General features: G+C 27.9%; 1 protein-coding gene across 1 annotated transcript; it reads left to right on the top strand.

Moving 5' to 3' along the window:
- The first annotated feature begins 1237 nt into the window (after positions 1–1237).
- On the top strand, positions 1238–14945 carry LOC114123107 (sodium/hydrogen exchanger 9B2-like). The gene is made up of 8 exons (XM_050200999.1): positions 1238–1461; positions 8590–9015; positions 11201–11386; positions 12035–12210; positions 12541–12701; positions 13345–13722; positions 14021–14122; positions 14772–14945. Exons 2-8 carry the CDS (start codon positions 8597–8599, stop codon positions 14943–14945), a joined length of 1596 nt encoding a protein of 531 aa, XP_050056956.1. The 5' UTR covers positions 1238–1461; positions 8590–8596.
- The last annotated feature ends 2313 nt before the right edge of the window (positions 14946–17258 follow it).

Here is a 17258-nt window from a genome sequence, read left to right as displayed (position 1 = left end):
GTACGTAAACTATAATACAGGAATTTAGCAGTACATATGTCGAACAAAATATTTGCGTAAGAAACGCGGTACTTGGGTCGGTCACACAACTTAACGTACCATTAAAACCATGATAACACCAGATTCAAGTAGACGTATCGATGCTGTCCACTGTATATATTAAACACGCTCAACTCGTGTTCGTTAAATATATTTCTTTGCAGGTCACTGTAAACCGCAATTGCGATACTATACCGATGACGGTTTGTATTCAAACGATATTCGTGTATTCACGAAATACGTTCGTGATGATAGTAAATTAATTCGTAATAGTTATTGCTTAAAAAAAACAACAGGTTACAAGATCTATAATGCACGTTTTAATTATTGTTAGGTAGTTAACAAAATTGAATAGCTAAAAAAAAACTATTGGTTCAAATTTTAATTTTTTGATACTCCCATTGTTAAAAAAATGATTTTCTAAATAATTCATAGTAGAAAAATAAGGGGCTTTTTATTTAAAAAAAAAAATTGTATTTCTGCGGGACACTCCTTTTTAAACATGTATTTTATATCTGTTCAAAACAACCCAATAATAACTGTGTTAAAAATCTATACGATGTATATTTGCTGGAATTTAAGTAATAAATTTACAAACATCTAGTTGGTGAACTACAACACTGCGCAGGATCAACTAACGGTCTATAATACTATGATAGTGATATTGTCACTTCCGAGTAATCAACAAATTATGATTGAAATACATTTTACTTGAAATTATAACCACGACACTAATATCATAATATTTTGAATTTTGATAGGTACTATGAAACTAAATTTTTGGAATTACTAGTATATTCATGGCATAAAGTTCATTAGGTGATGTCTTGTTTGCTGGCTAACAAAATAATATAATGTACAATGTATATACATAATGGTATAGTATATACATGCACTATCGTAAAACCAGTAATCTTTACGTTCCGCTCACGATTGTAGAATACACTACATAATAACACACGATATAGTATGTTATTAATTGTTATATATACATCTATTTTCGGAATTAATCACAGAATTCTAGCCCGAAACACATCGATCTATCCGTGTAAAAATGTAAATATTGAAAAATAAAAGTGATTAAAATACCTATACAGACTCCTATTATTTATTCGTATCATAATGTATCTAACCTGTATGACGGTAGGGTCAGCCACGAGATAAATTGTAAAACACATAACTTATTATTTTAAGACAGCAATACTCGTTAGTCTGCGTTTGCTGATCCTAACGGCAACATGATTTTGCCACACTGCTGCAATTCAATCGCTTGTTCACCATGGTCATAATAAGTTCCGATCAAATGCGTGTTGTTAACGTGTCTGTTAGTGCGTTGCGATATCGAACTAACAATTTTTCAGTTTGAATTTAAAAAGAACACAAATCCGAAAATTGATTTGAAAAAATATTGTTATTGACTGAGTAAGTACTTATTCGACCACCATTAAAATATATATCACATGCATAATGTTCTATATTGAAGTCATTAATTTATTTATGCGTATTTTACCATTTTAAAATATGATGTTTACAGACACAATTGATATAATGAAATGGGTACTTTTTATACTCGGATTTAAATATATACAAGGTATAAATTGGATTTATTTAGTTTACGTGTATTTTTGAATATCAATCGGAATAAACAATAAATATTTATATTTTAGTTGGCCGTGAATTCACGACACAACCTTTTCAATTTTTGACATTACTATTAATTAATTTCTATAATGATATTTTTTTGTATCGTATATTACGTTTATTAAATAGTAAAATTGAACTATTGAACTGAATAGGTACTAGAGGTATATATTTTTTTATAGTACACGGTGTCTATAGACATTAGTCATAAATTATGACTAAAAATCTTAATGACTCTTAAGATAATATTTCAGGATATCATTTAGAATATTTTAGCGTTTTTTTCGCTTTATATTGAATTATATGAAAGAAAAAAAATTTGAGTTTTTAACTTAATGCTATAACTTTAGGAAAATAAAATAAAAGATTTCAATTAATGGAACAAATTGTTAAAATTTTGTCCGAGGACATCTGCAATGTGACATTTTCTCAATATTTATTTCTTGACTCCTAGCATGGTCACAGACCACAGTCCACAGGTGTAAAACGTCCTATAACGTCTGTAAATATTAAGAGATCAATTCAGAATATATAATATCTATGCAAGACAATAACCATGGACCGTTGTACTAACTTAACTCCAAAAAAATTTAAAACAATATAATATTATTGTATATTCCTTTAAAAACATTGTATAATATTAAATTTTACTGATGTCAATGTATTACATATAAATAATCATAATTACATTGCATGTTAAATTTGACAAAATAATAAATAATTAAATATTAAGATATTATTTTTTATTTTTTATTTTTTGCTTATAAATTATAATTATGAAGTTATGAATTATGGTAAAATAAATAAATTACAATCAATATATTTTTTTTTAGAATATTTTGAGAATATTCGAAATATTTTGGGAATATTTCATCAAATTTTGCTGCTTATAAACATCACATTTCAAACGTTTAATAGAATACTAGACTCTATAATTATAATAATATTTGTTTATTTAAATCAAAAATATCCAGTAACTGTTAAGTATAACTTAACTAAGACTTAACAATTTATTAGGGACAAAAAATATGAAATATCTAGGTAATTTTTTAGGCTATACAACCAAATTCCGATAAATTGAATAAATACCAATACTTACTTGGAAATTCATCATGAATATTTTTTTTTTTTTAATAATATTCTAAATCTAAATTTGAAATTTCTACCAGAGAACTTAAATTCTGAAACATTAAACGATACTTATAAATAAATAATAGTTTTAATTTCAGTACATTATTTTTCTTTTTTATATAATTGACGATTTTAATAAATGTATCTATATATATTTATTAATGAATATGCTGAAAATCGACTTGTTTTTATTTTCACACAAACTATAATTTATTTTAGATCAATCTTTTCAAAAAATAATTACAAAATTACCTTTAACACGCCCATACGAATAGGCTATTAAACTTCGTATGTCAAATTGTTATGCTTTTGTTTCAAATGTACAATAATTACTATCGTAAACATGTATCTATTTTTCAAATTGAATAGTCGTATGTACATTATACGCTTTTTTAAAAATATTTTTGCATTAATATTATTCAAGCTGTTTGACACAATCTAAGTATATTATTATAAATAATATTGGTATAAAGTAATCTATGTGTAAACTATTACCTTAATCAAAATCGACTATCATAGTTTTATTATTATTATATATAATATTACAAGCTCATACACGTCATATTCTTGGATAATATCCAATTTTTTTTTTATCTCTACAGCTGTCTAAATGAAACGCAAAATCTGAATCCTCTACATCTACAGCCACGTAGACTAAGACTTACTGAAGTAAGGTCACTATAAATTAAAAACTCGTTTTTGTGGCTTGTTAAAAACTGACGATGATTGCAATATTTTTTCATATATATTTATAATACTCTATTGTACGAGTATAATGAGTATATGTAGGTACGGTGTTTCAATATAAAATCGTTATTACTGTTGGTATATTATTTACCGTGAAATCTTATAAGACCATTTATAATTTTTTATCTAATCCATCTATGAACATTAAACATATGATTACTATAAATAAATGTTTTCATGAATATTGAATACAATATATAATATATAAGCTTAAACACATTATTATTATCTTAAAATAATACAAAACATCTATGTAATAATCATCATTCCAATTATTGTATTTGAGAATTTATATTTTACACTGCGTATGATTATACGCATTTTTGAACAAATATTGATTGTAAACAAAATATTAAATAACGTAGAATTAAAAACTATGAAAAATAGTTTTTGTAACTTTAATTTTCAGTTGACATACTTTTTATTTTATATAATGAAGAAAGTATTGTATTATTTTATTTAAAAATGTTGAGATAAATATACTGGTTTTGTTATGGGATTGGGTCTTCATCCATCAAACGAAAGTTTACATGTATAAAACAGAGTGCAATTTGTTATAGTTTTTATTTTCATTTTTTTTTTTACAGAAAATTAATTCAAAATAGTTCAGCTTACAGAATAAATCAAAAATACTATGCACATTTTGTACTCAATAATAAATCTAAATCAAATATTTTTAAAATATGATAATATATTCTTTTATTCTTATAAAATCAACTTTAAGACACATTAAATGTAAAAGCAAAGTATCATAATTATCTTAAATATACATACCTATGGTTTAATATCGTTGGTTTGTGTTCTTATTTGGAAAGTTTGGAAACCTACAAGTTGAACTATATGGAGATTTCTATTGTGATTTTTTAAACAGCTATTGTTATTACAAAGAAACTTTAATTTTCAATCACAATGCTAATACACAGGACTTGGAGTAAATTTCACAAATTGCATGTATATAATATTATAATATTAAATACCTTCTACAAGAGTATACTGTTAAGTATAAATGGGTGAACATACTAGCTATGGTTTATGTGAGTCGATAATAACGCTCACGGAAAAAAGTTTAATAGCGATGTATATTGTGTGTAAAGTAAAAAAAAAAAATAAATAATAATATTCAAATATCCCGATGCAATTCAAATCATTATACACTTAACGTTTACGACCGGCCACGCTCGGTAATATATATTATTATTGTGTATGTATCACACCGAGAGACCGAAGTCTCAGAAAACAAAAGCTCGGTACAGAATGCGAAAACCGTTTTACATTCGTTGGAGGGACATAATATATACGAATGGGAATTGACGAGTGTCGTCGAGGAGTTAAATTGTTAAATCGCTGGTGTGCGCGAATGTTGCGTAATGGTCGATTACTTTGGAAACGCGCTCGTAGGGGTGGAAAGTAAAGAACGTGTAATTGTTTCTGTTCGTCGAAAAGGTTGATAAAAAAAAAAAAAAAAAAAAAAAAATAAGCTAGAAAAAACTGCACAGAAAAAAACGTGTGTGTGAGAGAGAGAGACAGATAAACGCATAAGCGTTCCGCGTACACATATTATACATGTATAAAAACGAAAAAAGAAAAAAGAAAGAGAGCTTCGATCCAATCGTGATTCCGTTAGCGTTTTGTCTATTTCGTTATTCTTTTATTTCGCTCGTTTATATGTGTGTGTGTGTACTTAGTTCGTTCAGGGTTTTTTTCGGGTCGTTTGTTTTCAGACTGTAGTGGATGCTGAACGGGACTATGTATATATACATACATACGTATACTAACAGAATCTGGGGGGAAACTCACCCCTTCTTCGTTCTCGTGCACCATCGCAGTGCCCACCAATTCCGTCGGCTGTATAATGTCATTAGGTATGCAATAGTAGTTGCACGGGACGAGAAAAAAGAAAACCTCCCCGAATGATCGTAAGAAGGTGATGACTTGTTCGCGGGATGTCTTCTGCACGAGGTCTCTCCCGGACCAGGACGAAATAATGGAGTGGAGCGAGTGGACACACGCGGTGGAGGGGAGGGGGAGAACGCGCGATTGTACGCTAAACTTATGTAAATTAGTGAGCACTCGACAGTGCAGTATACACAATCGAGGCGAAAAGCTTCTTGTCGTACAGACTCGGTGTGACCGAGTCGTTAGCTTTTTATTCACTGTTTCGTTTTTTTACATGTATATATATACACGCTATACACGCACAGCCATGACTTTCCGTTTAATAGGATTTTTTTTCACCCTATCCGTGCGCCTCGCTACGACTGTTCTATGTAATGATATGTACGCCCGTAAAAGGGACTTTTCAATTTTTTTTTATTTCGTTCGCGAATTTTCTATCCTCTAAACCAGCTATGTACGACCGAACGTGGACCACTAACAGACTGCAATCGTACTTTCAGGCCGTTGCATATTGCACGAACTTAGAATATTATATTATGACAATAACGTAATATATCCGCAATATCCACAAAGAGGTAATGCAGTACATTTTTCGTTTACAAACTGTATGAATAATAATAATAATATTATTTTACCAGTGGTTCTGGCCAACGCCCGTTTAAGTAATATACGATATTTTATATCAGGTGCCGGTTGTTAATAAAACGTAGTTAAATATTAAATGTTGTATTACATTAAATTCTCGACACGGCAATCTTTTGTCACATTAACATCTAAATAAATGTTATTAAAGAGTATTGAATTATTTGTATAGTTGCTTATTTGGCAGATGGGTATTAATACTAATTTTGTATTTTATTTCTTCCGAGTAAAAAGTTAAATACGCCTTACAGTACAATGTAATGATCAGTATTTTATGTTTCCTATTGTTTTGAGCGCCATTTACACTCAATTCAAACTAAAATAAAACATATTTTTTAAATAAATAATAAATAAAATTATATAAAATCTTTTTCGTTGCATCAATAGTGAAAACCGTAAAATATATTTCTGGGAGTATTAATTCCAAAGATCAGAACATATTTTTAAAAGCAATATTTATAGTTAAAGCGGCTTTCACTTTTATGTTTGTTTTTTAAGTAGAAAAAAGCCGAATTTACCTGTTAAAAACTTGAATTAATTCCAATCTAAATACATAAAATCGTTTTATTTAAATATTTATTCGTGTTTTTTCAAGATAGTTTTCCAAAGAATAAAACTTTTAAAAGTTTATTTAGTCAACTTTTTTAAACTCCTTTTATTACAGTTCAAGGGTTTTATAATATCGTTTTTATTTCTGAAATGTTCCGCTCAAAAACACAAAAACTCCAAATAGGTAATAATAATAGTGTTATAAGAATTATATTGGTGTGCATGTTAGACACATTTTGTTCAGCTGTAGCAGCCATACTCAATCTGTGGCTTTCAAACTTTTTTTGTGTAGCTCAACAAAACTTAAATTCAAAATAAAAATATTAAAATATTGATTTCTAAAATATAATTTTAAACATTATTCAATTATCATAAAATTATATTTTTGATTTATTTAATTTTTTTATGAGAATCTTCTTACATAAAAGCACCTTAATTCGCCTATGTTATAAGCTAGTAAATATACATAAAAAAAAACCGTATTAGTGACTCAGGCAAAACAAAATGTTTAGGTAGTTTACTCCAAAAATAATTTTAAAAACATGATTTGATAAATATGCTTACATACACAACTGTGTTTTGGTCATCACATAACATGCATACCATAATATTTCACATCAAGAATACTTTATAATACGCCCGTAAGGGAAACATCCCCGGTCTTACAAATGTACAAAATATAATATTTTTTAGAAGTAATTTTGTGTATTTAGCTTGATCATTATATTGAATTAACATATTATTATCAAATTAAAATGAGATAAGAACTTTCTATATGAATACTGATTATTTTTTTTACGACGGTATTTTAATTTTTAAGCAAGGTATGAGTATTTTTATGTTTTGATTTTTACATACTCATTACTTTTCATTTTGGCATACTTTTAAAGAAGGAACAATGACTTCAGTAGTAAGTATAACATAGGTATGGTTAAGATGTTATATTTAATTCGATAGTCTATCGGATAAACTATATTATTATTGTGTTATGTCAGCTATAATATTTCGTTTATATGTGTTAAATAAATTAAATGAATAACATATTAATTGTTTAGATAATTCGTTTAATGTTGTTTGTTTTTTCATCGATGAATGAAAAGATACGTATAGATAAAAGAGCAGTAAATATACTTATATTGAAAAAAAAAAATCATAAACAGTTTAAAATTCTCCGTTCACTCGACATTTGTAGCTTATGTGAAAAGGTTCAAAAGAAATTTAAAAAAAAAATAATAATAAAAATAATTTAAAACGTGACATTTATACACTTCAAACGAGGCATGACTACATTTTTTTTCAAAATATTTAAGAAAGTTTATCTTAATCAACTTGAAGACATGTTTGAATAACGACTAAGTACGAGTCAAAGATTTTAGAGTGCACTTAAGTCAAATGCGGTAGTCGACAAAAGTATCAAACGAATAAGATATTATTATATCCAGTAGAGATAAAATAATATTTATAGAATGTAAACTTTATGAAAATTATCCAAATTAATATAACTTAATGACATTATATTAATAATATAATTGCATTTGCATTTCGTTTAGATCCTTAAAATTTCAAAATATTTTAACATTTTATTACATACTCGCCTACAGTTCATGGTAATGTTTAATTTATTACAATAGGAGATAATAATTTATTCGGAAATAATATATTTATAATCAAAATATAATAAGTATTTTTTTTTTTTACCTCAAAAAAGGCCTTTTTCTGATTTAGAGATTGCCTTACAAAAAAAGTAACATGATTACTACGATTTATAGAACTCTATACAATTTTTTATGTGATTAATTTCTTCGGACATTATTTTAATTTTGCGATTCATATAGACTTTGAACTCTCATCATAAACCAATCGTGTTACCTCTCGTAAATCACTTTAGATATGCCTACGCTTGTATTATTATCAACTATATCGCGGAAAACTTTTGATCGGCAGGATTACGATGACGGGCGACGGAAACGGCGCAAAGTGCAACCCGGAAACGCATCAACTCAACCCGCAGGACGACGCCCGCGTGCAGTTCACGGACACTTGCAATGCAGATGTCGGTTCGACTTCCGCGAGCCGTTGTGGCGGGCGGCTTCCAGTCATCGCGGCCAACACCGCGGCCACGGTTCTGGCCGTGATCATTGCGTGGACGCTGCTGTACGTGAACGTGTCACCGGAACTGATGGCCGTGCCCGGCGGCAGTCTGGCGTCCATATTCATGCTGTACGTGACCGGAACTGTGGCCGGTCAACTCATCACTAAGGTGGGCGGTCTGCCTCCGCTGCTGGGTATGATGCTGGCCGGTATCGCTCTCCGGAATTCCGGTCTGTACAACGTCACCGGTTGGTGTTTCCAATTGGTGTCCACCATGAGGTGAGTAGTCGATTGCAGACGAACGCGCGCAACGCATGAGATTAGACGGGTTTTAAACTTCTTCTATATAATATATATGAGGAAATACAGTAGTCTTCGAAATAATAATAATTGACGATTCGGGATTTTACAGCAATGAGACAAATAATCCAAAATTCTTCTTACGTCCGTTTGTTGCGGTCAAAAACGTTTTATCGAGTGAACTGTATCGTAACTGTCTGTATATATAACAGTACGCAGATAGACATAATATTAATAATACTGCAAAACACGCTTCTTCGTTTTATATAAATTTCTTTTATTTTGGTAAAAAATAAATAATAGATACGCAAATACCATATTTTATGTATTGTATATATACTCAACTAACTGCTTAACAAAAAGTTCGATTGTATATGTCATATACGAGTACTATCTCTGACAAATTCGGTTTGTTTTGCCATGACATTTATATTATTTTAGCTTATCGTTACACTCAAACCAACTTATTGGTTTTAGGGACAAAAACAAACTGATCGTCTTTAAACTAACAAAAATCATTACTTTTCATATTTTCAATTTTTCAATTTTTCAATTGCGATGAAATAATATTGGTTAGGTTAGTGTTTTCTCTTTTTGTCGTACATCGCATTTTGTACTGAAATGATATCGTTGTGTACCTACCTACTATCTTGTGCATAAAATTCAGTTCTAATAATTTGTAAAAGTCATGCATTTGTATTTTTTTCAGACTCGTTTAATATGTCCCTTAAAATTTGTCTTTCAATTATTTTTCATTATTACTCATAATATAATTATGTTTACCATTTAATACTTAAAATTTTTTAAATACTGTTACTGTATAGTTTTGATTAGAACACTTTCATTTCATTTAAATTAATACTAATTATTATTTAATATTAATAATATTAATTTTTTTCTCAGTTTAAAAGTAAGAATTTCAAATTTTTTCAGTGTAATAAATACTATTTACTACCTATTAAGTATTTAGTGTACAGTATAGGACAATGTAATATCCACTAAACTATTGTGAGTTAACGGATTTCCCAAAAACTACGACTTATGATGGTTATCACTGAACTCAACGATATAGCGTACTTATTATTTTTATTAATTTCTTATACAAAATATACATAGACTTTAAAACTTAAAATTGACTCAAAACATCATAAATCATTTGAAATCGTTTGAATTTTAGATATAAAATATTATTTCTTTGATCACTGATAATTGTTTGTAATCGAGCGTGTTATCAATAAAATAAAGTAAAACATTCATAACCTTGTAGCACATTAGCGCCGATATTAAATGCCTGAAATTACCTTTATAAAAATAATCTTAATACAATACGTATTAAATAATGTTACAATTTAATATAATATTATTTTTTTAATTTTATTACCACTGTAGTGAGTTTATTTATACTTTTTTATCGTACAATTATTATTTTTAATTTAATCTTATAATTATTAAAATACCTACAAATTACGATATGAATTCAGATGTATGTCTAGATAAATGAAATATTATTATTACGATTATAATAATACCATTAATTTGCTTCAAATAAAAATCTCATCACAGTATACGCCGTTTATATAAGTACAACAGCAATATTATTATAATTTATATCATAAATATGTATATATTATTAATTAATGTTTGTAGTGTATGTACTCTAAAAATATGTAACTAAATTTAACGAACATAATTTCAGAGATGAGAGATTGTTTTTAGCGTTATCACTATATCAGTAATGTTTTTGAGAGTAATTTTTATCACGTTAAAAAATATACGAAATACGAATTGCTATATCGAATTCACCACAGGTGGGTTGCCTATCTCGATTGAATTAAACATTAGTTCACTGCAAAGTGATGAGGTTCACCGAGTCCGATTTGTAAGAGAAATGAAGTAAACTAAAACTGAAATGCACCTATTTAATATGTATCCCTGTATTTTTATATTTGTTCATTTTTCACGGGCGAATTTGGATTATATAGTTAGTATAATTTAAACATGTATCTATACATATTGAATATTGATAATATTTAATATTTAAAGTAAAACTCATTTTAAAACTGAATGAAATGAAATTGTATACAGCAAAGGACTTAATGGGATCTTTCAACTCGATATTTCCATAGAGAATATAAATTACAGCTGAATTTTTGTTGTTATGCAGAGAAGCCGCACTTACTGTCATATTGATCAAAGGCGGCCTGGAGTTGAACGCCGGTCAATTGCGCCGGCTAAGCGGTGTTGTTGCCAGGCTCACGGTGTTGCCGTGCGTGGCCGAAGCCGTGGCCGCAGGTGTGGCTGCACATTTCATTTTGCCCGATTTTTCGTTAGTGTGGGGCCTGACACTCGGGTAAGTACCTAGTCTATTACAATATTATCATATATGAGCGATGAGTATAAGTAAAGTTTGAAAAAAAATAATCTGATTTTAGATTATAAATTAGTTGAAATCTTTAGAGGATAACGTTTAAAAACCAATGATATTTTAATGATAGTTTAATCTTCGATATCTGCAGCCTTGTTTGATACCTGGCCCTGTAGACACACTTTTTTTACTATATTATTATAGCAGTTAAATAGTATTCTCATTCGAAACTTAAGAAATACTGTTTTATTCCACGGCCCTTCATTATCAACCAGTTAGTATGTTAGTCAACAATGTCTCAAGAATGCATGTAATCTAATACCGAAAACTCAACATAGAACCCTAAAAATACAAATAGCTAAAGTAACTCGATATGAAACAATACTATTTAAAAGAAAATTCAACTACAAAATAGTTACTAAGAACAAATTTGAGCAATATTAGGGCAGTTATAAAGCTGTTAAAACTTATAACCTAATCTAAATGTGCTGCATAAAACTTCTCTTTTTCTTTTTCTTCTTTTCTCTTTTAGGAATCTCTAACAATGCATTAAACACGGTTAATGATAATAATTGCAAATATATTTTTCCTGTTTTTTTTTTCACATTTAAATATTAATTTATCTATTTTAAGGTTTACTTTATCAGCCGTCAGCCCGGCCGTATTAGTTCCAAGTCTATTCCGACTTAAGCGCTTAGGGTATGGCGAAGTAAAAGGTATTAACACGCTGTTGATTGCTGCTTCAAGTTTGGATGATGCTGTATCTATCAGCGCCTTTGGTATTTTGTTAGGTGTCTTATTCTCGACTGGTATGTATAATACGACCATTTTTTTTATTTTTACATTGTTCGGAAATCCTTCATTTGATTATGTCATTTGAAGAAATTATCAGTGTACTATAATATTATAGGGTCTTACTATTGTCAAATTATATTTTAAAATATTTGATACCCCGATATCAATATAATATTTTTTTTTCGAAAGTTTCTTTAACGAAAATAATATTTAATATGATAAGCAATTAATAAATATTGATATGTGCATAAAATTATATTTTTAAAACTTCCAAACCTAATAGTGTAAAATAATTGAATAAAATATGTTATTTTGATTATAGTTGGTTTTTTTATGTTAAATAGGTAGCTTGACCAGTAAGATAATACAAGGACCAATAGACGTGTCAATTGGAACCGTAATGGGACTTATTTGGGGTTGCGTTTTGATTTTTGTACCCCCATCGCCTTGGTCCGTGATGTACAGTAAACGAAAAAGCAATTGTCAAAATACCAAAAAATCAGAAGTAAATTTATTGTTATTTCAAAATAGTTTTTTATGACATCATTTATTTATACTTAAAATATATAAGATATTAGTTTCAATAGAATTAAATATTAGAAAAGCGTATCATTTAAATACACGTATGAAGTTATTTCCACCTCTCCCTTCATTTCATTGACAAACCTTACCTAAAAAATTGTAAATTATAGCCTTTTAATAATAAGTAATGTTAAAGCATTCAAATGAAATCTGTATGGACTTTCAAAGTTTCAGCCTACACGCTATTAGGATTAATTTGGAAGAGTATAGGGGGCTGCCTTATTGAACTGAGTTCGACTTACAAATTCTGGGAAAGCATTTACGAATAATTAAAATTATAACGTGCTGTGATTGGTAACTTATATTTTGTTCGGGAAAAATGTTACTATCGAAGGAGCAATAGAATTCAATAAATGTGTGGTGATTCAATCATTAAAATTTTGAACTATTTGCAATTTTTTTCATTTTCTCTATAACCCTCCCTCTACCCAATTTTTTTATAAATTAATTGCATATTAATTGTCTAATACATACGTGCCTATCTGTATACCGAGACAATATTACTTATAAAGTTATGACAATCCATATAACTAACTGTAACTTGTATAATTTTTACTGGAATATAGATAGAAAATTCTGTAACGGCCAAAAGATCGTTTCTACTAGGAACGGGCGGGTTCTTAGCAGTGACCGGAAGTCAGTGGTGTGGATATCCAGGAGCAGGGCCGCTGGCGTGTATCATATCAGCATTCGTGGCAGGAACTGGCTGGAGAAAACAGTCAGCTCAACATAAACAAAATAACTCAGTGATCTCAGCTGAAGGAGTTGATGGAGGTGGCGAGGATATCGAGGACGATGAGCTTCCAGTAGTACAGGTGTTCGAACATGCTTGGACAGGTTTACAGCCGGTGCTATTCGCATTCATAGGCACCGATCTTAAGTTCGAATTACTGAAAAGAGGAGACATCTTTCTCGAGCTGCTCGTACTAGCGTTCGGACTCATAGTATGTCACTTGTATAGATAAAATTATTTTATTACTATTGATGATATGTGATTAAGATACATTTTAATAATTTTATTTTAAACATTTTAATATTATGAGTTCCTAATACATAGGTATATGTATAGACCCGAAACCTTAAATGAATTTAATGGTAAAAATAACAGATACTACAATTACAATATAACACGTATATTTAATTTATTCATGGCCTAAATCTAAATCTAAAATATTTGAATATTTCACAATAATATATTTGGTTTTGATATGATAATATAATATATTATATGATCGATTTTAGGTTCGCCTAATTATCACCACGTGCTCAGTGATTGGCACAGGTTTCAGTCGTAAGGAAGTATTATTTGTTAATATTGCTTGGCTTCCGAAGGCTACAGTACAGGTAACGTAAATCAAATTGTATTATAATAATTTTTTTTTCATGAATGAATATTACATCCTATAAATTAAGCATAAACAATTATTGTACAATCAAGTTATCTTATTGAAGTACAAAACTTTAAAATTCTAAACGCATTCTTATGTTGTTTAATTCAACAAAATAATAAAATTAATTACAACCTAGATAAATAATCGTAAAATTAATAAAAATTATTTATCGAATTAATTGTGGCAAATATTTTTTTAATCAGAACGAATAAACTATAGTTTTTTAGATAGTTAAAGCATAAAATGTTTGTGAACATCGTGTAAACACGATATATATTAATTGGTATATAAGGTTTATTAATTTAGTATAGGTACATAAATAATTGGGAATTTCATAAATTATAAAAGCAATACAAATCATTAAACGTTCATACAATAAATTAAAAATATATTATATAATAACGTTGCTCTGCTAAACTATCGATTAAAGACGTTTATATTTTCTGGTAAAAACTCGTTTGTAATATCATAGCCATAAAGTGATCTAAATATTTTTTTTAATAGTACTAGAGAAAGTAATTGGACACATGAATTCAGATTTCCATTGGTTGTAATTATTTTTCTATTTAATAAAGGATTGATTATTATATTTTTCATTATAGGCTGCTTTGGCACCAGTGGCTTTGGACATCGCAAGGAATTTGGGTACGTCAGAAGATGTGGAATGTGCAACTAGATTAGTAACAATAGCTGTGGTATCCATTTTATTGACGGCACCGATGGGTGCGTTTGGTATACAGTTATTTGGTCCTAGACTGTTACCCAAAAGTAGTTAACTATTCCTAATAAAATTTTTTTAAACCATCGAGTAAAAATCAACTAAAATATACCTCAGAGTATTCAAAAATAATGCAAAAGCTTTTGTAAACAAAAATTATTTATTTTCTAAAACAAGATGAACACAGCAACTCATTTAATACATAAGTTTTCGTTGGTTAATTTTTAAATATTATTTATTTATATTAGTAACTTATTCACGTAATATTTTACAGTATATTCACTTAACTACTAAAAAAACTAATATTAATAAAACAGATTTCATGTTAAATATTTTTACTATATTCCTATAAAGAAATTTTACGTTGCTTAGTTTGTTTTTTTTATTTAATTAAATAAAACAATTAATTAGCTGGAAGTTCAAATGGATTATAAACAGTTGGATCAGATTCGTTTTCTATATTACAAAAAGCCTTTGGAGTAAGTCTGTAATCTATTAAAAAAAAAAAATAATACATTTTTAAATTAGATTATTATTCAATTGTATATATTTACTTATTAAGTTATAACATAACCAACAACTATATTTTTACAAAATAACTTACTGCACTTAGCTTTTAACTCTTCCTCTGTTAAATAAAAATTAATAAAATAAATTAAAAATACATAATATTTGTTATTTTTTATGGTTTTTTTTAACTTATATATATATATATATATTTAAAAACTATACAACTGCATAAGAGTGTTGAATAATTAAGTTGAATAATTCAGTAGAACACCTATTATCCGAACCTACCTGACGAGAGAAAAATGTTTATTTCTTGTAATAACTCGTTAATCGTAATCGTATTTCGTCATTCCGCGTAATCGTAATCCCTTATATTATATTATTATTATATATCCCTATTATAATTATATGTAGGTACATATATACATTTACAAATAATGATTTGTTTATTGTCGGTAAAAAAAAAAAATGTCAAATCATACTACAAATGATAAATAAAATGTATTCATATAAATGGACAACTTTTAATATGTCATATTTCAATTATTCAGATATTTGTTGATCCCCACTGCCCTTAACAATAATAAGTCCTGATAATCGGATTATTCTGCTGTATATACCTATATTATCGTAAAATAGCAAAATAAAAATTTACGTTAATGAGTAATCACCTATCACGGTCACCCGCCCAGGAACTGATGTTAATCATTATAAATTAATTTTGTTATCTCAGAACATTACTAAGCCAATTGATTCCAAGTATTCTACGGGAATGACCAAGGGTGAGATATGTTTGATATGTGATCAAATTACTATGGAATCAAGAATTTTAAATGAAATTAAAAAATATTAAGTGTGGTTTACTCAATTTAAATACTATAATAATATAATAATATATTATACTAGTAAATCGAGTGGTAATAAAGTCAATGATTTATAATATTCAATATAGGCATTATATATATGATATCATAAAAAAGTATTGTTGAGGTTTCAACGATAAAATTGTACGTAGTGTATAAACGAATAAAAATCAAAACTCATTAGAATGAGTCGATAAATTAGTTTCAAACAAAAACTTATAAATATTATCAGAGCCGAATTAAAATAAGTACATTTGTTCCATTTCAGCATTTTTCACATATTCATACATTATTATATAATATATTAAATATTGTATGTATATTAAATATGTATAAAGGATACTAAATATATATTATATATATATATATATATATATATATATATATATATATTACTCTTATCATTAATCCGTAATTTTATTAATATAATATGTTCATTCAAAACTATACCAGTCAAACTATTTGTGTTATCAGCTGTTAAAACATAAAAGTTATTAATATAATGTAATATTAATATAATTTCATAATGTAATAATATATAATATTTTTATCCATACACTTTTCAATACAGCGTTTTCCAGTATGTTTAAACTTTTACTACTTTCAAACATTGGTAAAATAATCGCAAATCAGAAAAAAAAGACATAATATCCGAAGAAAAATAACTTAATTAATTGTCCATTATGTTTCTATAATGTAATTATGAAAGTGATTGTCGAACCTAACACATTTATAATTAAATATAAATAAAAATCCACGTTGTGGAACATAGGTCTAAATTATTTAAAGGATAAAAATATTTAAACACACTGTTTTTTTATGATTTATATAAGATATTTCATAATATTTTGTCAATAAATCAAGTAAATATCAAATAAAATTTAAAAAATGAATAATTTTTAGTAGAGTATATTAGCTTTATACAGGTAACTATAATATTTAGCGATAATATAAAAATGGAATTTATGGCTAGATACTCATAATTGTTCAGCCCGACT

The sequence above is a fragment of the Aphis gossypii genome, chromosome 2 (assembly GCF_020184175.1).
Source record: "Aphis gossypii isolate Hap1 chromosome 2, ASM2018417v2, whole genome shotgun sequence".
Classification (NCBI taxonomy): domain Eukaryota; kingdom Metazoa; phylum Arthropoda; class Insecta; order Hemiptera; family Aphididae; genus Aphis; species Aphis gossypii.
This window is presented reverse-complemented; position numbering and strand designations above follow the sequence as displayed.

Excerpts from the sequence above, each read along its gene's own strand:
- LOC114123107 (XM_050200999.1), top strand. The coding sequence starts at position 8,597 with ATGACGGGCGACGGAAACGGCGCAAAGTGCAACCCGGAAACGCATCAA. Across the intron at positions 9,016-11,200 it reads CAATTGGTGTCCACCATGAG|AGAAGCCGCACTTACTGTCA; the intron begins GTGAGTAGTCGA and ends GTTGTTATGCAG. Across the intron at positions 14,123-14,771 it reads TTCCGAAGGCTACAGTACAG|GCTGCTTTGGCACCAGTGGC; the intron begins GTAACGTAAATC and ends TTTTCATTATAG.